Source organism: Hyaena hyaena, unplaced genomic scaffold (assembly GCF_003009895.1).
Source record: "Hyaena hyaena isolate Hyena2069 unplaced genomic scaffold, ASM300989v1 scaffold_111, whole genome shotgun sequence".
Taxonomy (NCBI): domain Eukaryota; kingdom Metazoa; phylum Chordata; class Mammalia; order Carnivora; family Hyaenidae; genus Hyaena; species Hyaena hyaena.
In genome coordinates this window covers 2,875,204-2,900,726 of record NW_024080743.1, presented here as the reverse complement: position 1 = coordinate 2,900,726, position 25,523 = coordinate 2,875,204, and the positions used below count along the sequence as shown (strand labels likewise).

At 36.0% G+C, this 25,523-nt stretch overlaps 1 protein-coding gene across 3 annotated transcripts in view; it reads right to left on the bottom strand.

Annotated features, from left to right (window-relative positions):
• CCDC18 (coiled-coil domain containing 18) overlaps window positions 1-25,523 on the bottom strand; it is a 137,057-nt gene that overhangs the window by 55,085 nt on the left and 56,449 nt on the right. For all 3 annotated transcript variants that reach the window (XM_039236484.1, XM_039236482.1, XM_039236483.1), the window contains exons 19-27: window positions 23,469-23,636; window positions 21,468-21,610; window positions 15,891-16,054; window positions 15,456-15,669; window positions 9,839-9,938; window positions 7,225-7,341; window positions 5,870-6,013; window positions 4,164-4,367; window positions 1,368-1,505 (exon numbers count right to left, since the gene is read on the bottom strand). In XM_039236484.1, the coding sequence (XP_039092415.1) occupies window positions 1,368-1,505; window positions 4,164-4,367; window positions 5,870-6,013; window positions 7,225-7,341; window positions 9,839-9,938; window positions 15,456-15,669; window positions 15,891-16,054; window positions 21,468-21,610; window positions 23,469-23,636 (1,392 nt within the window). The remainder of the gene's footprint in view (window positions 1-1,367; window positions 1,506-4,163; window positions 4,368-5,869; window positions 6,014-7,224; window positions 7,342-9,838; window positions 9,939-15,455; window positions 15,670-15,890; window positions 16,055-21,467; window positions 21,611-23,468; window positions 23,637-25,523) is intronic.

Genomic DNA, 25,523 nt, shown 5'->3' with positions numbered 1-25,523 from the left:
AATTCATGTTTCGTACTACTTGTTTATAAATTATTTCACAGGGCTTACAAAACCTAAAGTAAGAAACTGGATAATAAGAAATAAAAGTAGGGGTGCCTAGGTGGCTCAGTTGGTTAAGCATCCGACTTCAGTTCAAGTCATGATCTCATGGTTTGTGGGTTCGAGCCCCGTGTCGGGCTCTGTGCAGACAGCTAGCTCAGAGCCTGGAGCCCTGCTTCAGATTCTGTGTGTGTGTGTGTCTCTCTCTCTCCGACCCTCCCCTGCTCACGCTGTCTGTCTCTCTCAAAAAAATAAATAAACATTAAAAAATTTTTTAAAAAAAAGAATAAAAGTAGAACAGAGACCACATAATAAAAGTGTAAAGAGTAGTTGCTGGTAAACAGTTGAGCTGGACTAGTTATTACTGAAGGTCACTTAGTTGAATAACTAATACTTATTAAATAATTATGATGAATCCAACAGCATTCCACTTGTCTCTAAAGACCAAGGGTTGGAATCCCTTAGCCTGGGACAAGATTCAGTCAGCAAATGTGTTTTGTTTGGCAGATACAATATTTTCAAAGAGATCTGAATCTGCAAGATGCAGTGACTACAACCTCTACCAATTTATCACAAAGATGGTCCAAAACTCCTTAGAAAGGAGTTTAATATAAATGTATTTGTGATATAGAAAAATGCTTTATTTGAACTCCGTAAGTTATGTATGTCTAATATATCTTTTGTATATCTTCAAATGTAGTTTTTAAATAGATAAGAAATGCTATTCTAATTGATAACATTGCTCATTTGTATAAAGGCTCAGGACATACTAGTAGATAAAAAGTATCAGGTTCTAATCTTGTCTTTCTATGTAACTTACTATCAGAACAAATATTGGAAATTGCAAAGCATTATAGATTCATATCACATGAAACTACTTATTTTGTTTACTAAATACCTCCAGCTTATTTTTTCCAGTTAGTTTTGTCAAGTGCTATATTATAACTGATGATTTTGATGATACTGATGATGATGATGATGATGATGAGACAGTGTCTGGTCTAAGAATTTTAACTTTATTTGTTTAATCCTCAAGACAGTTCTATGAGGTACGTTCCATTATTATATCCATTTTAGACAGAGAGGTTAATTAATTGCTCAAGGTCACATAAGTGCTAAGTGATAAGCTGAGATTTGGAAACAAGCTGCCTGCCTACAGAATTTAAGCTCTTAACTCCAGTGTATGTGAAAGTTACATTAAGCTACCAGAAATGAACACCACAATGAATTATTCTATAATGAATATTCAGAAGTTAGACTTCTACTTTTGTTTAGATAGGTCAATCCACTTTAGCAGGGAGTAGTAGAACAAATTACATTTTCTTTACCTCCAGATGATAAGCTTCTTTGAGAGATTCTACTTCTGCTGACAATTTCTTGATTTCTGCTTGCATTCTTGCTTCTAAATGAGCTTCACGTACTTGAGAAGCCCCCAATTCTTCAGCTAAATGGTTTCCATGAGCTTCCTTAAAAATGACATATTAAGGAAAAGTTATTTAACTTGTTTATTTGGTTATTAAAGCTAAACCCATTGTGTGTATCTGTGGAAGTACTTTAATCTTTTATACTATATAAACACACATATACAAAGTTAACCTATTAAATGGTATACTTTAAAATCTAGACATTTAAAAGACTACAAATGGGACTGTATTAGTCTACTGTTTCTCATAAGTTCACTAACCAATGTAATATGTAAAGCAAATTAATAACCACAGCACACTGAACATTGGCAGGTAACAGTTTACTCTAAGGTTTGCCTATGCATTTTGTTCACTAGATGCACTGTGTGCTTATATCAAGAGGCAGGTCTATATTTATCCAAACCTATTTATGTTAGTTGTGCTTGTGATTCTAATTATGGACTTTTAATATACATTATGTATAAACACTGAGGAAATATACATGCAAAAAAAAAGTTTTATGCTTTGAGACAGCTCAATGAATGAGTCACAAACATTTTTTGCCCAACTAGAAGCAGCCAAAATAGTTGTAAAATATTATGGGAAACTCCATGTAAAATATAAGAGATGTTACACTCTGATTTACAAGTGTCTCTTAATTTTTCTTCTACTTTAAAGAAACCAAAATTAGGGGCGCCTGGGTGGCTTAGTTGGTTAAGCGTCCGACTTTCGCTTAGGTCATGATCTCGCAGTTCGTGGGTTTGAGCCCCGCGTCGGGCTCTGTGCTGACTGCCAGCTCGGAGCCTGGAGCCTGTTTCAGTCTGTGACTCCCTCTCTCTCTGACCCTCCCCTGCTCACGCTGTCTCTCTCTCCTAGAAATAAATAAAACATTAAAAAAAAATAATTTTAAATAAAGAAACCAAAATTAGGAACAATAGATGATTGAATAGGAATATGGTTAATGAAAAAAGGCTGGGTGGAATTCTAAGCAAAGATGCTGCCCACACATAAAAAACAAGATTTCTGTCCTAAATTAAAAGATCTACACATGAATATTGGAGTTCTGAGTTGAAATATTTTAAACTGTCAATTAACTAATCAAAACTACAATGAGATACCACCTGTCAGAGTGATTAAAACTGACAACACAGGAAACAACAGATGTTGGGGAGGATCTGGAGTAAAGGATCCTCTTGCACTGCTGGTGGGAATGCAAACTGGTGCAGCCCCTCTGGAAAACAGTATGGAGGTTCCTCAAAAAGTAAAAATAGAACTACCCTATGATCCAGCAATTGCACTCCTAGGTATTTACACAAAGGATACAAAAATATTAATGCAAAAAAATTTTTTAATACTTATTTGTATTTGAGAGAGAGACAGAGTACGAGAGGCAGAGAGACAGAGAGAGGAAGACACAGAATCTGAAACAGGCTCCAGGCTCCGAGCTGTCAGCACAGAGCCTGATGCGGGGCTTGAACCCACAAACCATGAGATCATGACCCAAGCTGAAGTCAGATGCTCGACTGAGCCACCCAGGCACCCCTAAAAATATTAATTCAAATGGATACATGCATGCTGATGTTTATACCAGCATTATCAACAATAGGTAAATTATGGGAAGAGCCCAAATGTCCATCAACTGATGAACTGATAAAAAAAAAGAGATGACATATAAGGCGCCTGGGTGGGTTACTCAGTTAGGCATCCAACTCTTAAAGACAGAGATAAGATAAAAGTAGATAGCTTCTTTTTTCCTAGTAGACTCCCAAACACCCAACAGATTCTAGTAAAAATTCCTTATATATTCTTCATTAGTCCAACCAGAAATGTGAATAAAAACATGGTTAACCAAAATTAAATGTAAAGGCACTTTAATGTAATTCCTGTACTATATTAGTAACCATAATAAAAAGCATAAAACTCACAGGAACTTTCTGAAATACCAACAAACACATTCTTCTCAAAGTCTAAGTAATTAAACCAAGCATATCAATCCAAGTATTTTTTTAAAATGTTTATTTTTGAGAGACATACACAGAGTGCAAGTGGGAGAGGGTCTCAGAAAGAGGGGGACAGAATCCAAAGCAGGCTCCAGGATCTGAGCTATCAGCACAGAGTCTGACGCAGGGCTCAAACTCATGAACTGCAAGATCATGACCTGAGCTGAAGTTAGAAGCTTAACCAACTGAGCCATCCAGGCACACCTCTAAGTATTTTTAAGCAAAGTTGTTAACCTTCTACCAAAAACAATTTACATTATAGTTCTTGTTATTAAAAGCAGTTTCTCTCCATAAGGGTTCTGGATTACAGGTTTCATAACAGTTATAAATTTAGATTGTCAGTTTCACTTATAAGAGTGGCTACAAATGTAAAAATTTTACTTAAAAAAGACTTGCTTTATTTTTTTCTTCAAATGATAGCTTAAACTCACTTGAAAGTCTAAAAATACCTTGTAACTTAACTTACTGAAAACTAATTAGTTTGGCCAAAAACTCAGTTCTGAAGGATTTCTTAGTTATATTAAAAATCCACGCTAAACATTTTTCTTAAAATATTAGTAAAATATATATAACATAAAATTTATCATTTTAACCAGTTTTAAGTGTAAAAATCCAGTGGCATTAAGTACATTCAGTGTGTGCAACACAGTTACCAAATAAAAAAAAGTAAATGTTAAATTTTTTAAGATTTTTAGTAAGATAAAATTAGAATAGGGATTACTTTTTCTTTAGAAAGTTGCTTTATTTCCTCCAGTTCACTTGAGAGCCTTTCTATTTCTCTCTGTGCTTGGACTTGTTGACGACGAGTCTCCACCAATTCTGTATGAGAATTTTGCATCTGCTCACGAGTTAACCTCAATTCTTGCTCCAAATCTATGGCATCCTTGTACTGAGTTGCAATGTACTGTTCCTGCTCTTTCACAACCTGAAATACACAAGATATTTGCAGGTTTCAAAATGAAATGATACAGATAACTTATTTCTTACTATGATTTCTCTTTTGATTTCCCCATCCCAATTTGATCTCTATAAATTATAATTTAACACAGAATGAATATCAGTTTCTGTGAAATTGATACTCAAAACATGTTTTCCTTCCTTTTTATTTAAAAAAATTTTTTTAAGTTTATTTATTTTTGAGAGAGACAGAGACAGTCCAAGTGGGGGAGAGGCAGATAGAGAGGGAGAAAGAGAATCCGAACAGGCTTGGCATCAGCTTGGCGTGGGGGGGCTTGAATCCACGAAACCGTGAGATCATGACCTGAGCCAAATCCGAGAGTCGGACACTTAGCTGACTTAGCCACCCAGGTACCTCTTCTTTTTTAATGATAAGAAAATGACAAAATACTGCTAGGACAAATGGTATATTTTTCATGATCAATATGCAAGCTGTATAATCCTTTATCATTATGAATATAACATGGCAGAATACATAATAATATAAAGAAAAAAAAGAAGCTAATATCTGATATTCACTTCACAGATGGAGAATGTACTGGCATGAATAACCAAAACCCACCATTAATCCATATGGGTTAAGAGCATGATCTTATTTTCTTTAAAAGTATCTGTTTGCAGATAGATAAACACAATGAAGAGCTATATATGAAATTTAAAGTTGAGTATGATATTTAAAGACAAAAAAAAGTCACACCCATGAAAGCTCTTAGAAGCCACACCTGGGTGGCTTAGTTGGCTGAGTGTCTGACTTTGGCTTGGGTCATGATCTCCCAGTTAGTGAGTTTGAGCCCTGAACCAAACGTGCTGCTGCTGTCAGTGCAGAGTCCATTTTGGTTCCTCTGTCCCCCTAACTCTCCACCCCTCCCCCTTTTACGCATGCTCTCGCTCTCTCTAGAAATCATTTCTCTCTAGAATACATTTAAAACAAAATAAATTTAAAAAAAGCAAATGCAGTTTTTAAAAACGCAAGTGAGTAGAATGAATTCAGTCAACACACATGCAAACTGATGATATGAAGTCTTCAAACTTCATCTGGCAACTAACTCAATGTATTTGGTATCAATAATGTACAATTATCTGTTCATTCATTCTCTGGATAGGGTTCCTCAAGGATAAATGAGTGTATCTTATTAATATCTGTATCTCCAGCTCTAACACACAGTAGGTTCTCAGTAAATATTTGTTGACCAAGTGAACACATATTGTGGGTTCACTATGTGAGAGATAACACGACAATGACTGTGGGCAATATAAAGACAAATAGGATGATGCTCTTGCCTATAAGTGGAACATCAGAATAAAATATATAAAAAAATCAAAGAAACTAGTGAGTGCCTGACACAAATAATTAGCCCAAAAATACGGCACAGCTTCTATATATTAAAACCAACTAGTTTAAAACATAAAGATTTATATCACTCTTTAGATAATATTAGTGTGTTTCTTAGGAAGAAATAATTTGCTTACACTTTCCATTTCTTTCATCTTTTGTTGGGTTCGTTCATTTTCTTTTTTCAGTTGACTTATCTCCTGTTCATTTTGTAGTGTTATAAACTCTTTTTCTCGAAGGTGTTCTTTGGCATTTTGCAATTTTTCATTCAAACTTTCTATCTGAATTTTAAAAAGAATAATGTTAATGTAAGTAAGGAAAAATAATTTTTTAATCCTAACTGCAATCCAAGGAAGTCAAGTTTTAAACATATAAATCTAAAGTAGCAAAATACAAAAATGTGTTTTCCTTAATGCCATCATAACTTAGACACTAATATCAGAATCTTTATGCTTAATAAGAAGCTTATTTGTATACCTAAAATACACAAAAGAGATGAAAGTCTCAATCACATTTGTGTAAGAAATAAAAATGAGGGTACATTAAAGCAACCAGTGTTTCATGGTCTTACAAAGATACATTTAAGAGGTAAAAAACTAGTTAGTGAAAACAAAGTCCCCTTCCCACTGTTTTCCTTCATTAGATGTAACCACACAAGGGAATTACTTGAAAATCATTCCAGAGATATTTTGTACATATTCAAACATGCACACATGGTGATAAATATTTGGACATACTGATACGAGAAAAACTATATTCAAAATAACATTAAGAAGGTAATCATCAGGGGCTGGGGAGTGAGGAAAACGAGCAAATGTTGGTCAGAGCATACAAGGTTTCAGTTATGCAGGATGAGTAAGTTCTGGAAACCTAACATACAACCTAGTGATTACAGTCAGTAATATTGTATTTGTATACTTGAAATTTGCTAAGGTAATAGATCTTAAGCGTTCTCACCAAAAATAAATAATTAAAATAACTGAGGTGATGGATATGTTAATTATTACACAATGTATATATATAGGAAAACATGCTGTACACCTCAAGTAGACACAATTTCTGTCAAATGTCAAAAAGCTGGGGAAAAACTTAAAAGGAGAAAAATGAATTTAAAATAGTATGTACAAGACAATTAAAATTATGTAGAATTTGTATTGTATGTATTCTACTAAAAAGCCACATAATGTGAACAACAGATGCTTACAGTTATTTTTTTAAAACAATTTAAAATATGTAATTAAAAAAATTTTTTTTTTAAATGTTTTATTTATTTCTAGGAGAGAGAGAGAGAGACAGCGTGAGCAGGGGAGGGTCAGTGAGAGAGGGAGTCACAGACCGAAACAGGCTCCAGGCTCTGAGCTGGCAGTCAGCACAGAGCCCGACGCGGGGCTCGAACCCACGAACCGTGAGATCATGACCTGAGCGAAAGTCGGACGCTTAACCGACTAAGCCACCCAGGCGCCCCTAAAATATGTAATTTTAAATACTTTACCTGTTTGTTGCATTCTTTAAGTTCCAATTCTGATTTCTCAAGAGTACCCTCTAATTTAATTATTTTCTGCTCCATTTCTCCCCTGTGCTCACGAATAGTCATATCCAAATGTGTAACCTAAATACAAAAGTAGCCTGCATCAATAATTCATTAAAATTTTTAAAAAATTATTTATTTATTTTTGAGACAGAGACAGAGTGTGAGTGGGGGAAGGGCACAGAGAGAGGGAGACACAGAATCAGAAACGGGCCCAGGCTCTGAGCTGTCAGCACACAGCCCCATTCAGGGCTTGAACCCACCAAGCGTAGCTCATGACCTGAGTTGAAGTCGAACGTTTAACCAACTGAGGCACCCAGGCACCCCTATCATTCATTTCTTTTTATTGCTAAGTAGCATTCTGTTGTGTTCCACGGTGGTACTATCATTTGTTTAACCATTCACCTACTGAAGGCATTTCAGTTGTTTCCTGTTTTGGGCTGTTACTAATAAATGCACTGTGAAAATTTGTGTATAGGATTTTTGTGAACATATGTTTTCATTTCTCTGAGATAAATGCCTAAGAATGTAACTGTTGGGTTGTAAGGTAAGTGCATATTTAATATTGTAAAAACTGCCAGACTCTTTCCAGAGTGGCTGTACCATTTTACATTACAACCAGCAGTGAATACATTATCCAGTTTTTCTTCATCCACACCAGCATTTGGTGTTATCCCTACTTTTTATTTTAGCCATTCGGCAAAGAATGCAGTGGTATAATACTGTGGTTTCAACAAAATGAGTGTCAATGTCTTTTCATGTCTTTGGCTTATTTAAAAAATTTTTTTATGCTTATTTATTTCTTTTTTTGAGAGAGAGTGAGTGAGCACGTGCACAAGCTGAAGTAGGGCAGAGAGAGAATCCGAAGCAGGCTCTGCACTGTCAGCGCAGAGATAGATGCAGGGCTCAGATTCATGAACCCTGAGATCATGACCTGAGCTGAAACCAAGTCGGACACTCAACCAACTGAGCCACCCAGGAGCCCCTGACTTTATTTTTTTTATTGAATTGTTTACTTTTTCACCACTGAGCTTTGAGAGTATGTATCCTATGTATGAGTCCTTTATCAGATATGTGGTTTGCAAATATTTTTTCTTGTCTATTCCTTATCACCCTCTTAACAAGATCTTCTATAGAATAAATTTTTAATTTTGAAAAAAAAATTAAACTTTACTCAGTTATTCTAATGTGAAAAATTGCATGCTTGGAATGTTTTAAAATTGTTTACAGTGTGTATGTGGCAGGGGGAGCCTGGGTGGCTCAGTCAATTAAGCATCCAATTTCAGCTCAGGTCATGATCTCACAGTTTGTGAGTTCGAGCCCCACATTGGGGTCTTTACTGATGGCTCAAAGTCTGGAGCCTGCTTCAGATTCTGTGTCTCCCACTCTCTCTACCCCTCCCCTGCTCAAGCTCTGTCTCTCTCTCTCAAAAATAAATAAACCTTAAAAAAATTTTTTTTAAATTCTTTATAGTGGGTATAACTGAAACATAAACTCACCTCAATTATTTTTAAAAATGAGAAAAAGGATACAGGTCATTAAACATTTGTACAAACCCACAGACTGTACACCACCAAGAGTGAACTCTAATATAAATTATGGAGCTTGGGTAATTATAATGTGTATGTTCATCAACTCTAACAAATGTACCACTCAGGTGGGGAATGCTGATAATGGGGAAGGCTGTGAATTTATAGAAGCAAGGGATATTTGGGAAATCTCTGTACCTTCTGCTCAATTTCACTGTGAACCTATAACTTGCCTAAGAAACAAAATATTAAAAAAGATGCTGTTAAATAATGTCTTTTGAATATTTTTGTTTCTCCAACAAACACCAGTGAGCAAGTAAACTCTTTTATTTATTTATTTTTTTAAAATTAAAAAATTTTTTTTTTTATTTATTTCTAGGAGAGGGAGAGAGAGACAGCATGAGCAGGGGAAGGTCAGAGAGAGAGGGAGTCACAGACTCTGAAACAGGCTCCAGGCTCTGAGGTGGCAGTCAGCACAGAGCCCGACGTGGGGCTCGAACCCACGAACTGCAAGATCATGACGTAAGCGAAAGTCGGATGCTTAACCAACTAAGCCACCCAGGCGCCCCATAAGTAAACTCTTTTATTTGCATTGTCTTCTGATAGGCAGCAACGTAAGAGATCAAAAGATTTGGATACTAAGCTAATCTTCATTCTCAAAAATCCACTTGCTATAAAAATAGCAAGATGAAGAAAGAAAGATGACATTTTCTAATTTTAAAAAAATTAATGTGCATAGAAAAACATATATGGGGGGGCGACTGGGTGGCTCAGTCAGTTGAGCGTCAGACTTTGGCTCAGGTCATGATCTCACGTTCACGGGTTCAAGCCCTGTGTCGAGCCTGCTTCGGATTCTGTGTTTCCCTTTCTTTCTGCTCCTTCCCGGTCCATGCTGTCTCTCAAAAATAAATAAATATTTAAAAAAAAAAATATATATATATATATGCTTAAAAATGTCCATTTTACCAAAAAGTGATGACCTCTGAAACCTTGTGTGATTGTACTGTAATAGAAAATTTCATTAAATATAATTAATTATGAAAACAAACTTGAGCTGCTCTCTGCTTTAGTTCCCAATTTCTCTCCTTAAGTGCCTGGTCCATTTCAAGGAGTTGTTGCTTTTTATCTTCAATCTCCATCTTGCATTCTCTGCAATTTATCAAAGGAAAAATATCAAAGCAAATAGTAGGAATAGTATAGTTTAAAAAAAATTAACTTAATTGGGTTAACATTTCCTGTAAGTGACAGGTAATAAAATATATGCAATTATTTCTGATTGAAAGGGCTCAAATTAAAGAAATGATGTATAAAGAAAATGATTGATATCATACAATTACTTTAACAGAGTATTCTCAAAAGGTAAAAGTTAACTCAAATACTACTATTGTAGTTAAAGTACTCCCAGGGTGCAAGACTGAATCAGTATAAGAATTTTAAAATTTTAGGGGTGCCTGGGTGGCTTAGTCGGTTAAGCGTCTGGCTTTCGCTTACGTCATGATCTCGCGGTTTGTGAGATAAATAAATACTATTTATACAGTATTTTTATACATTTTCTTTTTATAGGAAAAATGTAAAGTGCTATGTTAGAGCTCTAAATACAGTGATGAGATAGTACCTGGGTGGCTACTTGAGAGCAGGTGGTCAGAGAAGGACCCTCTGAGGTAATGTGAAGGGCAAGGAATTGGCCATTCAACCATTATTTCAGGCCAAAGAAACAGCTATAGCAAAATCATAAGGTAGGAAAAATGTACTGTTTTAAGTACAACAAGAAGGCCAGGAGCAAGGGGAACAGTATGAAATGAGGCCAGAGAAATAGGCAAGAACCGTATCTTTTTTTTTTTTCTTTTTTTAAGTTTTTCTAAATTTTTCTTTCATGTTTTATTTATTTTGGGGGGGGGGAAGAGAGAGAGAGAGAGAGAGAGAGAGAGAGACAGCGTGAGCAGGGGAGGGTCAGAGAGACAGGGAGATACAGAATCTGAAGCAGGCTCCAGGCTCTGAGCTAGCTGTCAGCACAGAGCCCGACGCAGGGCTTGCACCCACGAACCGTGAGATCATGACCTGAGCCAAAGTCGGACGCTTAACTAACAAAGCCACCCAGGCGCCCCAGCAAAACCCTTATCATGCAGGGCTTTATATTCCATAATAAGGAGCTTGGATTTTTTTTTTTAAACTGTTGTAAAATACATATAAGATTTGCCATTTTAAAATACAACATCCTTTCTTGATAAAAACCCTCAAGAAAAGTAGTGATAGAAGGATTAAACCTCAAGATCATAAAAGCCATATATGAAAGACCCACTGCTAATATCATCCTCAATGGGGAAACCTGAGCGCTTTCCCCCTAAGGTCAAGAACATGACAGCGATGTGCACCGCGCCACTGTTATTCAACATACTATTGGAAGTCTTAGCCTCAGCAATCAGATAACACAAAGGAATAAAAGGCATCCAAATCAGCCAGGAGGAAGTCAAAGTTTCATTTTTCACAAATGACATGATACTCTTTATTAAGATCCCAAAAGATTCCACCAAAAAACTGCTAGAACTGACCCATGAATTCAGCAAAGTCACAGGATATAAAATCAATGCACAGAAATTGGTTGCATTTCTATACACCAATAATAAATGAAACAACAGAAAGAGAAATTAAGGAACTGATCCCATTTACAATTGCACCAAAAACCATAAAATAGCTAGGAATAAACATAACTGAAGAAGTGAAAAATCTATACACTGAAAACTATCGAAAGCTTGTGAATGAAACTGAAAAAAAAGGAAAAATATTCTATGTTCCTGGATTGGAAGAACATTGTTAAACTGTCAATAGTACGCAATCTACATATTCAATGCAATCCTTATCAAAATAGCACCAGCATTCTTCACAGAGCTAAAACAAACAATCCTAAAATTTGTATAGAACCAGAAAAGACCCCAAATAGCCAAAACAATCTTGAAAAAGAAAACCAAAGCTGGAGGCATCACAATCTCAAACTTCAAGACATATTACAAAGAAAGCTGTAATCATCAAGACAGTATGGTACTGGCACAAACACAGACACTCAGATCTCAACTCACCTCTGACAAAGCAGGAAAGAATATTCAGTGGAATAAAGACAGTCTCTTCAGCAAATGCTGCTGGGAAAACTGGACAGCGACATGCAGAAAAATGAACCTGGTTCGCTTTTTTATACCATACACAAACATAAACTCAAAATGGATGAAAGACCTAAATGTAAGACAGGAAGCCATCAAAATCCTTGAGGAGAAAGCAGGCAAGAACCTCTCTGACCTTGGCTGCAGCAACTTCTTACTTAACACATCTCCAGAGGCAAGGAAACAAAAGCAAACATGAACTATTGGCATCTCATCAAAATAAAAAGCTTCTGTACAGCAAAGGAAACAATCAGCAAAACTAAAAGGCAACGGATGGAATGGGAGAAGATATCTGAAAACGACATATCAGATAAAGGGTTGGTATCCAAAATCTATAAAGAACTTCTCAAACTCAACACCCAAAAACCAAATAATCCAGTGAAGAAATGGGCTAAAGCCATGAACAGACACTTCTCCAAAGAAGACATCCAGACAGCAAACTGACACATGAAATGATGCTCAACATCACTCATCAACAGGGAAATACAGATCAAAACCACAATGAGGTACCACCTCACACTCATCAGAATGGCTAAAATCAACAACTCAGGCAACAACAGATGTTGGCGAGAATGCAGAGAAAGAGGATCTCTTTTGCACTCTTGGTGGGAATGCAAAGTGGTGCAGCCACTCTGGGAAACAGTATGGAGGTTCCTCAAAAAATTAAAAATAGAACTGCCCTATGACCCAGCAATTGCACTACTAGGTATTTATCCAAGGGATACAGGTGTGCTGTTTCAAAGGGACACATGCACTCCAATGTTTATAGCAGTGCTATTGACAATAGCCAAAGTATGGAAAGAGCCCAGATATCTATCAACAGATGAATGGATAAAGAAGATGTGGTCTACATATACAATGGAGTATTACTCAGCAATCAAAAAGAATGAAATCTTCCCATTTGCAACTAAGTGGATGGAACTGGAGGGTATTATGCTACGTGAAATTAGTCAGTTGAGAGACAAATATAATATGACTTCATTCATATGAGGACTTTAAGATACAAAACAGGTGAACATAAGGGAAGGGAAGTAAAAATAATATAAAAACAGGGAGGGGGACAAAACATTCCGAGACTCCTAAATATAGAGAACAAACAGAGGGTTGCTGGAGGATTGTGGGAATGGGGATGGGGTAAATGGGTAAAGAGCATTAAAGAATCTACTCTTGAAATCATTGTTGCACTATATGCTAACTAACTTGGATGTAAATTAAACCGTAAAAAAATTAATATAAAAAGATATACCAGTTTAGCCACTGTACAGTTCAGTTACATTACATAAATTCATAATGTTGTATAACCACCACCACTGTACATTTCCAGTACTTGTTTATCACTTCAAATGAAAATCTAATACTCATCTGCAGTTATTTTCCAGTGTCCCACCCCTAGTTCTAACAACCATTAATTTGCTTTCTATCTTTATGGATTTGCTAATTCTGGATATTCCATATAAATGGAATTATATAACATGTATCTGGTTTATTTCATTTAGCCTAATGTTTTCAAGGTTCATCAATGTTGTAACACACATCAGTACTTTATTCCCATTCATGGCTGAATAATATTCCGTTTGGATATATCTATCACATTGTTTATCCATTCAACTAGTGAAGTTAGTAGTTACGGTGAATAGAGTATTTATTAACATTTGTGCACAATTATTTTAAGCATCTGTTTTTAATTCTTTTGGGTATGTAACTAGGAGTGGAATATATGAGTTATATGGTAATTCTATGTTTAGCCTATTGTGGAACTGCCAAATTGTTTTCCATAGGCACTGTACCATTTTAGGTTTCAACAGTAATGTATGAGGGTTCCAATTTCTCTACATACTTGCTAACACTTATTGTTTTCAGTTTTGGTTTTTTGTTTGTTTGTTTGTTTTTATCATGGTCATCAGAGTGGGTATGAAGCCGTATCTCACTGTAGTTTCGATTTACATTTCCCAAGAAGCATGGATTTTATTCTGAGTATTTTGGGAACCCATTAGAAATATTTAAATAGGGAAAGCAATTTAATTGGGAAGCAATATAATCTTATTTATGTTTTAAATCATAAGCTTAAATCCATTAACTTAAATAGACTGGGGTGTGTCAGGAATTTAAGTTGGGAGACCATCAGGGAAGCCGTAGAGATAGAACAGGTGAGAGATGATGATAAAAGAGCCCAAGAAATCAATGGATTTCAGAATATGTTTTGGAAATAAATTTGACATGAATTCCTAATAAGACTGGATGGGAAAAAAAATAGAGGCTAAGAGAGAAGAATAATCTTACAGAATTCTTATTTGAGCAACTGCATGACTCTGAGATGGAGGATGAACAGGGTTATGAAGAAAAAAGAGAGTTCTTTTTGGCCAAGTTTCTTTTTGGCCAAGTTGAAGATGCCTCCTAAAAATATTTGAGTGGAGGTAACAAGTCAGTCATAGATATCTTAGTCTAGAGTTTAAGGAAGAGATCATCACTAGGGTTTGGAAGTCTGACACACAGTATTTAAAGCTATATGAAATTTCCTAAGAATCAGATTGTGGATAGAAAAGAGAAGGGGGCCCTGCACTAAGTGATGGGATACATCTAAGTTCCTAGGTCATCTTGCTGCTCTCTATCCTGTCATCCACATTTCACAATGCGGTTTGTAATTCTGTTTTCCTTTCTGAAATCTATTTCCCACACCTTGGTTTTGGTTTGGTCCTCCACCCCAATCACTATAGATGTGCGCTGGAACAGTATTTTATATTACCATTGTGAATCCAGATTTGAGTTGGATAGACTTGTGTTTAACTACCTTCTCTGGACTTCATTATCTGGGCTGTATTGTATTTTACTTAATTTTCTCAAGCCTCAGTTTTCTCAAGTGTAAAAAGGTGGTAATATGTGTACGATAGATGTGTTGTAAAGAAATGAGTAAGACCATCAAGAAAGTGCCTGGCATAATCCTGGCACAAAATAAGGGCTTGATACAAAGAAACAATTGTGCTTTTAATGTTTGTTTATTTTTGAGAGAGGGAGAGAGAGCGTGAGCAGGAGAGGGGCAGAGAGAGAGAGACAGAGACACAGAAGCTGAAGCAGGCTTCAGGCTCTGAGCTGCCAAGACAGTCTGACGTGGGGCTCGACCTCATGAGCCATGAGATCATGATCTGAGCCGAAGTTGGATGCTTAACCAACTGAGCCACCCAGGTAACCCCAAAGAAAACACTGTTATTGTTAATATTATTTTGCTAATAACCACTGCTGTATGCTGGTCCAATCATTTTTTACCACTATATAATATAGGTGAGGGTCAGAATAAAATGGTCCAAAGACCAAGGATGGAAATACTAGTCAAGACGAATGGCTGACTATCTTAGATGGAGCGTGGGACAGGCTGACTGGGATGAGCAACAGTGAGCCAAAGGCAGTTTAGAAATTTAGACATCTATAATTAAACCAACTTTACTGTATGACCCAAGGAGTCAGAGTAATAAAGTGAAATACCTGTAACTGTGGTATCATTTCTTATTATTTAACTCACCTAAGTTCAGCTGTGAGATCCTTTATAGTGGTGTATTTCTCCTCTAATGATAATTGAGCCTTCTGTAGTACATCTCTCAATTCCTGAAGTTGTCTTAAAGTACTTTTTAATTCTCCATGAGCATTTTGTAGTTCAGACTCTAAAGCTTCCCGTTTCTGCAGAGCCTCTGTCAGTTCAGTTTCAGTGTGGTGTTGTAATTTTTCTAACTCCTTCACTATTAAGAGGAAAGACAAATTTCAGAATTATATATAAACCATTTCTTATAAAATTTTGTAAACATTTACAATTAAGAATATACAATATTATTCATCTACAAGAGGCAAAATACTGACCACTCATTGTCTCTTCCAGTCCCACTATCCTAAATTCTCACTTTATTTCACTTCTTTAAATATAAATAAACAGGCAGCTAAGCTCAGCTAACCTGTTGCTTACCAGAATTTGTCTTCTTATCTAGTTCTGTCTTTGTCTGTTCTAAGATCATTTCTAACTGCGAGAGATGCATTGCTTTACTTTCTCCATCTCGTTTTAGGTATATTATTTCTTTTTCCATTTTAGACAGTTCTTCTTTATACTGATCCATCTCAAGTTTTACTTGCCTAATTAAAAACAAAAAATAAAACAAGTAATAAATGATAGTTCGGAAAGCTGAATAATTGAAACCAACTGACTTGCCTCTTACTGAACAAAATCTTCAAGTTATATAAGGACAAATATCAGCAAAACATCGAGTCAAAATCATATGTCACATATTACAAAGAATGCTCCAACTAAAAATTTGTAATTCTGCACTGGCTATGTACCACTAAATACAACTGTACTACCTGGTAATATTTAGCAACACTAGCCTTCTTTTCAATCTAACTACAATTAGTTTGTGTAAAGCTTTGTAGATACTGAGAATATCCGTGGATAGGCATCCCATTCACCTGGAATTTCTGTTACCTACAACACAGAAAATAAGGACGCCAACCCTTCAAAATATTCACCATAATGACCATAACTATAGTCATAAGAGAACCAAGTCAGTCACTTTTATTCAAGGTTTTATTATTTATGTTATCTTTTTTAGGGACTAGAGATTCTCAGACTAGACAAACATTCTTGCTTTACAAATGAGGAAATTGGAAGGTTAGTAAATTTTCTGGGGTGAGACAAATAGTTATTAACAGTGAGAGAATCAGGTTTACTAACTTTCAGTCAGTCCTGAGCTTATTCCAACATGGCAATTCCTCTAACTATAGACAAATCAACATGGTTAGAGAAAGTCTTAAGTCCAGGTTTTGGTCATTCAAAAATGATATTCACTCATTAAACAACTGTTGACATCATCCTCAATGATGGGCAGAAATGATCATCTTTAATCAATTTTTTTTTGTTGCTGTTCTTTAGGTCTTTGATATTTTGTAAACTGAGTTTGCAAACAGGAATATTTCTTTTGTAAAAGCAATTTAGACAAATTTGGATTTGTTCAATCAGGTTTTTAATCTTATGTCCATGAGTAAACTTGAGGAAAACTATAAAACTCCTGAAATAATATATGTCTATCTGTATATAGAAAATAATCCATAGCTTTTTTCATATGCTCAAGTATGTCCATGGTCCAACAAGTTAAGAAGCTTATTAGGTAAGTGCTAATTACCATTTTACATTTCTAAAATTTCAAGGAAGTGGTTTTTAGCTTGACTAATTCATTTCTTATATTAGATATAAGACATAATTAGAAAATGATCATTGAAAGAGGTTGGCATTCAATACCAAGAGATGAGAGCTTATCAGGAAAGAAGTGGGGGAAAATTATATTAAAAAAATACACAAACTCAAAACGCACAGTAATCTAGGGCCGCCTGGGTGGCTCAGTCGGTTAAGCGTCCGACTTCGGCTGAAGTCATGATCTCACGGTTTGTGGTTTTGAGCCCCAGGTGCTGACAGCCAGCTCAGAGCCTGGAGCCTGCTTCAGATTCTGTAAATCCCTCTCTCTCTGACCCTCCCCTATTCACAGTGTCTGTCTCTCTGTCCGTCTCTCTCAGAAATAAACAAAATATCAAAAAACAAAAAAAAAATTTAAAAAAATTCAAAAGCACAGTAGTCTATAGACATTTACTAACAAAACTCTATAGTCTTCAAGAGTTTGTTGAGGTGCTAGTGTATTTCAGCATGGTACAATAACTGATGTATGTAATGATAACCCCGAGAAACTCAGAGAAGTTAAACATGACAAGAAAATATATATTTTAGAAAATTTCTACCAAAAAGAGTTTTTGTTTTAAAGTTTCAGTATGTGGTAAAGATAAATTCTACTCTTATTTATTTATCAATGCCTACTCATTCTTTCTTGATGCTAGGTGAATGAGGCATTGGTATAATATAATAAATATTTAAGAGTTTAAAAATTTTAATTATAGGGGCACGTGGGTGGCTTAGTCAGTTAAGTGTCCAACTTTGGCTTAGCGTATGATCTCACAATCTGTGAGTTCAAGCACCACATCAGGCTGTCTGCTGTCAGCCTGCAGCCTGCTTAGGATCCTATGTCCCCCTTTCAGTCTGCCCCTCCCCTGCTTGTGCTTTTTCTCTTCCTCTTTCAAAAATAAATAAAAACATTAAAAAAATTTAAATTATAAATAATCCAATACTAAAAATTATCCCCTAACTTTCAAAATTTTACAACAGGCTTTAAAACCACCAGTTTTCCCAAAAATACTTTAACTTCTTATTTGAGAGCAATCAAGTCTGAGACTGGAAATAAAGCCAAAGGAAGGATTATGCAAACGTAATACTAAGCTTCTGGAACAAGACAGCTGAGACTGTCTGGCCTCTTCCAAAGTAAGAAAAAAAAAAAATCTAAATGGTAACGGAGACAGTTTGAGAAATCTAACAAGTGCTGTATGAGCCTCAGCACTGAGAAACCAGGGTCAGGATCATTTACATGAAGTGACATTTACATGCCGCACCAGAAGCACCTTTTTGTAGTTGTATAACAGAAAAAAAAAAATTGGTTTTAGAGCAAGCATATCTAAATTTTGCATCTCATAATCTAACTTCTTTGAGTTTCAGCTTTCTTACATTAAAAATAGGGCTAATAAAAAATAAATAAATAAAAATAAAAACAGGGATAATAAAACCCATATCATAAAAGTATTATGAAGAATAAATTAATGTGTCTACCTAGCACACAAGAAGGTATTCAATAAATTAGTTTCCTTTCTTTCTAATTTTAATTCCAAAACAGATCCAAGGAGATATATACAAATACCTTGTAACTACAACATCTTTTAGGAGAGAAAAACAGCGTTTTATAAATTGTAGTTCCAAAAGTGAAAGATGCAAGAAGGGGACTAAAGAAAATAGAAAACTCTAAACCCTTCTCTTCTATGAGAAGAAGATATCCTGGAAATAGGGTATTTCTTTCTTATGAAGTTTAAACATTTTGCTCATAAGCTTCCCATTAGGATTTAATGTGCCTATTAGCTATAATCAAGAGGTTTTGTCTAAAAGTCAAAGGGTGAGGGTAAGAATAGGAACAAGTAATTACTTCAATTTTCTCATTGAAAGAGAAAGCAAGATTATCAGTGAGAGCAAAGATTAGGGAAGGGTTGTTCAGAATTTTGAAAGAAAAGGCCTAAGTGTAAAACAGTCTTCTACAAAAGTCAGTAATGTTTTGATTGCTAGGCAGCAGGTCCCTTAAGGGACACCTTAAGGTTGAAACTATGAATTTAAAGTAAGATTGGTCAGTGTGCTTATATTTTTCTCCAGCTTCTATAAAGATGCAACATGGAGTAGTGTGAGTTGGATTTTCAAAAGTGCTGTGTAAAACAAAGAAAGAGAGAGGTAAAATTTGTGAGTAGATGCAGATCATTGATTTTAATGGCTTAACAGAATTTAAGCTGGGTAAAGAAAGGAGAGGATATCAGGTAATGAGACAGTGGTGGAACTGATGAATTAGAGGTTTGGTTAGATCAAAGAATCATTGAATTTGGAGTATTAAAGGGAATGAGGTGATAATATAGGTATAGATGCCTAATACTCAGATCATGGAAAAACTGGAAATAATGGAGACGACAAGATCTAGAGTGAATCATGTGAGCGAGTGGCTCAAGTATTACAGAGGTCAAGATCATTAGAGAAGTGGAATTTTTAAAATGAGACACTAATGTGTCAGAAGGATCAGCTTCTAATAGAGATTGAAATTCTTAAGAATTATGACAAGAGCGGTGCTGGAGGGAGCAACAGTACATCAGGTGTCACCAACAGTGAGGGATGATACTGCCTGGTGACCAGAGGTTCACAGTATGGTATACTCTTCCATATCTCAACCCTGTTGTATAAGAACTGTGGGAAAAATTTTTACTTTAGAGGGTTGCAGGACAAGAAACAAGGTCCTCAGGGAAGAGTCAGATTTCTGTTAAAACAGGAGAAAAGAAATGGGGAATATAGAGAATGTCTCTCAGGATGGACTGTGAATTCCAGAGGACAAGTAGAAGTCTCTCAGAAGTTGGGATAAGCTGGGGCACCTGGGTGGTTTTGTCGGTTAAGTGTCCGACTTTTGCTTAGGTCATGATCTTGTGGTTCGTGGGTTCGAGCCCCGCATCGGGCTCTGTGCTGACTGCCAGCTCAGAGCCTGGAGCCTGTTTCTGTCTGTGACTCCCTCTCTCTCTGACCCTCCCCTGCTCACGCTGTCTCTCTCTCTCTCTCTCTTAGAAATAAAATAAAAAACATTAAAAAAAAAAAAAAAAGAAGTTGGGATAAGCTGAGAGAAGCAAACAGTATACACGGTGACGTTTTTGGGAATTAGTTTGAGAGATGAGTGTTGACCTAGAAATACACAGTTTCTTGTGGTGTGTAGCACAAACAAGGATAAAGTTATGATGTAACTATTCAGGTAGACACTGGTGGTGAGACTGTTTTGTCAGTAGACAACAGTCAATGGAAGAAAGAAGGTCTGAAGAATCATGATTTTGGTCTTAAACAAAGGGTAATTCTCTTGACCCTGCTGAGAGAGGTGACATGTAGAAAAGCAGGCTGCTACTCAATGCACAAAGGCCTGATCTTTATTCCTGTCAGTGGGGGAGAGGGAACCTGGAAACATGGGGTTTTAGTTCAAGTGGCTAAGTTAATTCTTGACTTCTGTTGGTAGCACAGTAGGTTAATTATGAGTGTATCATTAATCATGTAAACTCTTGTTGACAAAGTAAAAGAGGTCTGGGGAAGCTGAAGAATGCTTTCAACTCATGGGTCCCTTTCTTAATCAATTAACTATTGATTTCTAGGCCTGGCTCAGCCAAATTAAATCAGAATCCTTAGAGGTGTGAGACCTAGGCATCAGTACTTTAAAAAAAAATTTTTTTTTAATGTTTTATTTATTTCTGAGAGAGAGAGCGAGCGTGAGCAGGGGAGGGTCAGAGAGAGAGGGAGACACAGAATCCGAAATGGGCTCCAGGCTCTGAGCTGGCCGTCAGCACAGAGCCCGACCGCGAGATCATGACCTAAGCGAATGTCAGACGCTTAACCGACTAAGCCACCCAGGTGCCCCAGTACTTTTTAAAGCTCCTTGGATAATTTTAATATTCAGTCAAGGTTCAGAACTACTGTTGTATTCCATTAAGTTACTGTCTTCCAGAAACAATTAGACCCCATGGAAGTTTTCTGTGAGTAAATCTTTGCCTACAACTGTTAACAGTATTCACAATTTAATATAACACAACAGTTGCTGAGTGCCTATGATGATGTAGGAAACTATGCTAATTGTTGTAATGATGACTCTAAAATAAACCAGATATTATCCAGGCCTTAAGGAACTTATAATACAATAGGAAGATAAAGAGGAGTAAACTGTGATACAAAAGAAGCATAAAGAAAGATGTAAAGGTACAAACAAAATGCTACAGGAACACAGGCTGTGAAGAAACTAAATCTTTAAGCAAAAGCTTCACTGAAGATTATTTGATACTGAAATTCAGATAACTACTGACATTGAAACAATAAGACAAAGAAAAACTAACATATTCATTTTACCTGGCAGTACCAGTAAGCTCAATAACTTTTTGCCTTTTCAAATCAGCTTCATGTGTGGCTGCTTCACATTTCTCCTCCATTTTTCTCAACTTTTCAGCTGAACTTTCCCTTTGTTTTTGAAGCTCTTGTTCCAGTTTTGATACCTTGTAAAACAATTTTCATTAAGTATTTAAGTTCAGTCACAGCTTAACATTCTTTGGAAGAAAAAAATATATTTATATAACTATGCGATCTAGCCTATGATTCAGTTTCAAGATGTATTATGAAACTCAAAGTAGTTACCAGGAAATAATGTTTTGGAAATAAAAAAGCATAACTAAACTTTGTATATGAAAGTTATTTCATCCACATTACATATTTATAGAAGTAGCCACATAGTAACACTAAAATAGGATTTATAAGAATTGAACAAAATAATGGTTAATTTTCCCCTTTTCATTAACCCTATTTGAAATGTTTTCTTCTCTTGTCAAACTATATTGCTTTCTTCTTCACAAACTGGCTCATTTAGTGAAGGATTTCTAGATTCCCCACTTCCCTCAAACACTTTCACTTGCATTTGCTTCTAACTCATTATTTCCTGTTTCCCTACAGTGAAGGAGGTATTCTTCCTCCTATACAAGTCTAACTGCTTCACTGGTGTTCTGGATTCTTTCTCAGGAAACTATCCACTTCCTCAGCAACTCATACTATTGACTATCTCTACTCTTTCCTTCTGGCTTCTTTAAACATGTTCAAGACATCCCAAATATCCTTCAGGGGCACCTGGGTGGCTCAGTCAGTTAAGCGTTCAACTCGATTTTGGCTCAGGTCACGATTTCATGGTTCATGAGTTCAAGACCTGCACGGGGCTCTGCAATGACAGTGTGGAGTCTCTCTCCCTCTCCGTATCTCCCTTGCATGCTCTTTCTCTCTCTCAAAATAATAAAAAATAAACTTTAAAAAAATCATAAAGAAAAAACTATCCTTCATACCTCTACCTCCCTCCAACTACCCCTTCTTTCTTCCTCCTCAAAGCCCAATTTCTCAGTTTTCTATGCTTGCTCTACCATCTTCTCACTTCTCATTCATTCCTCAACCCAAAGCAATCTAGCTATTCTATAGAAACAGTGATGTCACTAATAACACCCATGCTGGTAATTCCAGTAGACATTTCTCAACCATCATTTTATTTGATACTGACTTCAGCAGCTCATGACACCAATTATCATTTTTTATTTCATAAAATACTTACTTTGGTTTCTATGTATTGTATCTTACAGAGATCTGTCCAAGTCAATCTTCTCATCTCTCATCCTCATTCTGTATTTTCTCCCTAGTTAATCTCAGCCACTCCATATTTTCAATGAACATTTACATGACCGCTCTTCAAGTTAATATCTGGCTACTGACTTTAATATCCCCTCTGCTCTTTTAAAACCTCTCACTGAAGAACTAAATACAGATTGTAAGTCATTAATATCCACACTTCCAACTCAAGGTCCAAGAATAAAATTAAAATAGTACCCAGGTGAAAAGTAAAGGGAACCATCAAAAACCCACCCACTCTGTGTTTTATTAAATAGCCTATTCATAAGCAGAAAGAATGTATAGATGAGTAATAATCTGAAAGGATCCAACATGGAATCTATATGTAGTGGAACATGAATGAAAGGCAGAAAGAGAATACTATATACACTGGAAATTTTACTCCTAACACTAGAGACATTTTTAGATTTTTTTTAGAAATTCAGATCACACGTCCTGATCCAAAAACAAAAAGACTGAATAAAGAATTCTGATGACATAGGTTCTCTGGATGACAAAAATATGTCTATGGTATTAGATGCAGGTCAAAATACACAGAAATAGAACTTTATCCATTTTATAATGTTAATATAGAATATATCTTACAATATGAAATCCTTGAGGTAAATAGCAATTAATATAACAAAAAATTTATTATCAAATTTTAAAATGTACATTTCATACAAGTAAAACCATGTGACCAATAATATATACCTGTTTTTCAAGTTTAGTTTGAATGTCTTCTAGCTCTCCATTTCTAATTGTCTCTTGTTGTAACATTTGCTGCTGCTGCTGAAGAGTATGCTGTAGAATAACATTCTGCTCAGCAGTCTCTTGAAGACTGTGATTTTTTATCTTTAGTTCTTTCTGTAAACAGTATACCTAACAAATATATACATTTCTCATTAAAATGACGTTTCAAATAGAAAGCAATAAAATGACAAAGCTGTGTTCCTTATTATCCTCACTTGTCATGTGGGACAATTGTATTTATGGCTATAGTTTGTTATATGGGAGGGCAGGTTCATTTTTCTGATGGGGAGAATGTTAGAAGGGCCTGCTTATAGGGCCGGCTCTTGGCTGGTGTCTGGGAATGTGGCTTTTGAAACATTCCCTAAGTGATGAGATTGTTTTGCTTGGCTCTGGCACTGAATCATGCTTTGCTCCAGGAAGTCTGTAATTTTAATCCTTGTGATTGTCCTAGGTAACCAGCCCCCCATAAAAAAACCTCCGAACTTTGAGTCACAAACAGGTTTCTCTGGACAGAAACACTGCCCACATATTATGACATTTCACTGCTACAGAAAGGAGCATGTTTTATGCGACCGTTCCCAGAGAAGGCAGGGAAGACAGGAAGCTATGGACTTTTCCATACTCTGTCTGATGAATCCCTTCCCCTTGCTGATAATAAACTATAGCCATAAAAGGCATACATAAATATTAGGTGCTATTTATTTATTGTATTATCATTGCTACTATTGCTGTTGTTTGTAAAATGGTATCTCAGCAAAGCACTTTGAATATTCGTGCTCCAAAGATAACACATAAAGGAATGACAATATCAACTAAGAAACTTGTGTTCATTCACTCCACATATTTAGGACTTGATTATGCTGGTCCCTAAAATTGCTTTAAAAGATACCTTTAAAATCATCTGGAAGTACCTATTAAGAAGGAAAAAAATTCCTTTTGTCCTAGTAACCAATACAAAAAATCTGCCAAAAGAAATTATTTTAAAAATCGTATTAATAACACAGCATAGTTTAATATGTATTTTATAATATTCGTTACCTGCTCCCAAAAGTAAGTGGAAGGTTTAATAAATGATGATTATCAATGTGATTTAAAATGATGCAACCATTTAAAAGCATAGTTTAAAAGAGGGGTGCCTGGGTGGCTTAGTCGGTTAAGCGTCCGACTTTCGCTTAGGTCATGATCTCGCGGTTCGTGGGTTCGAGCCCCGCGTCGGGCTCTGTGCTGACTGCCAGCTCAGAGCCTGGAGCCTGTTTCGGTCTGTGACTCCCTCTCTCTCTGACCCTCCCCTGCTCACGCTGTCTCTCTCTCTCTCTCCTAGAAATAAATAAAACATTAAAAAAAAAAATTTAAAAGCATAGTTTAAAAGATAGTAGCAAATATAATATTTTGCAAAATGAAATCAGTGGAAAAAACCCAGAATTACATTTCATTAACATAATTATGAAAAACATGCAGATAACTAGAAAATTGAAAAGTTAAGTATTAGAAAGTGGATTGTAAGTAAATCTTTAAAAGATTTCTTATTGTTGCTTACATAATAACTATTTTTTTAAAAAAATTTTAATGTTTTATTTATTTCTGAGAGAGAAAGACAGCATGAACAGGGGAGGGTCAAAGAGAGAGGGAGACACAGTGTCCGAAACAGGCTCCAGCCTCTGAGCTAGCTGTTAGCACAGAGCCCGACACGGGACTTGAACCCACGAACCATGAGATCATGGCCTGAGCCAAAGTTGGACGCTTAACCAACTGAGCCACCCAGGCGCCCCACATAATAATTATTTTTTTTAAATGTTTTATTTATTATTGAGACAAAGAAACAGAGCATGAGTGGGGGAGGAGCAGAGACAGACCGAGACACAGAATCTGAAAGAGGCTCCAGGCTCTGAGCTAGCTATCAGCACAGAGCCTGATGTGGGGCCCGAACCCATGAACTGTGAGATCATGACCTGAGCTGAAGTTGGATGCTTAACCGACTGAGCCACCCAGGCGCCCCATATAATAACTATTTTTAAC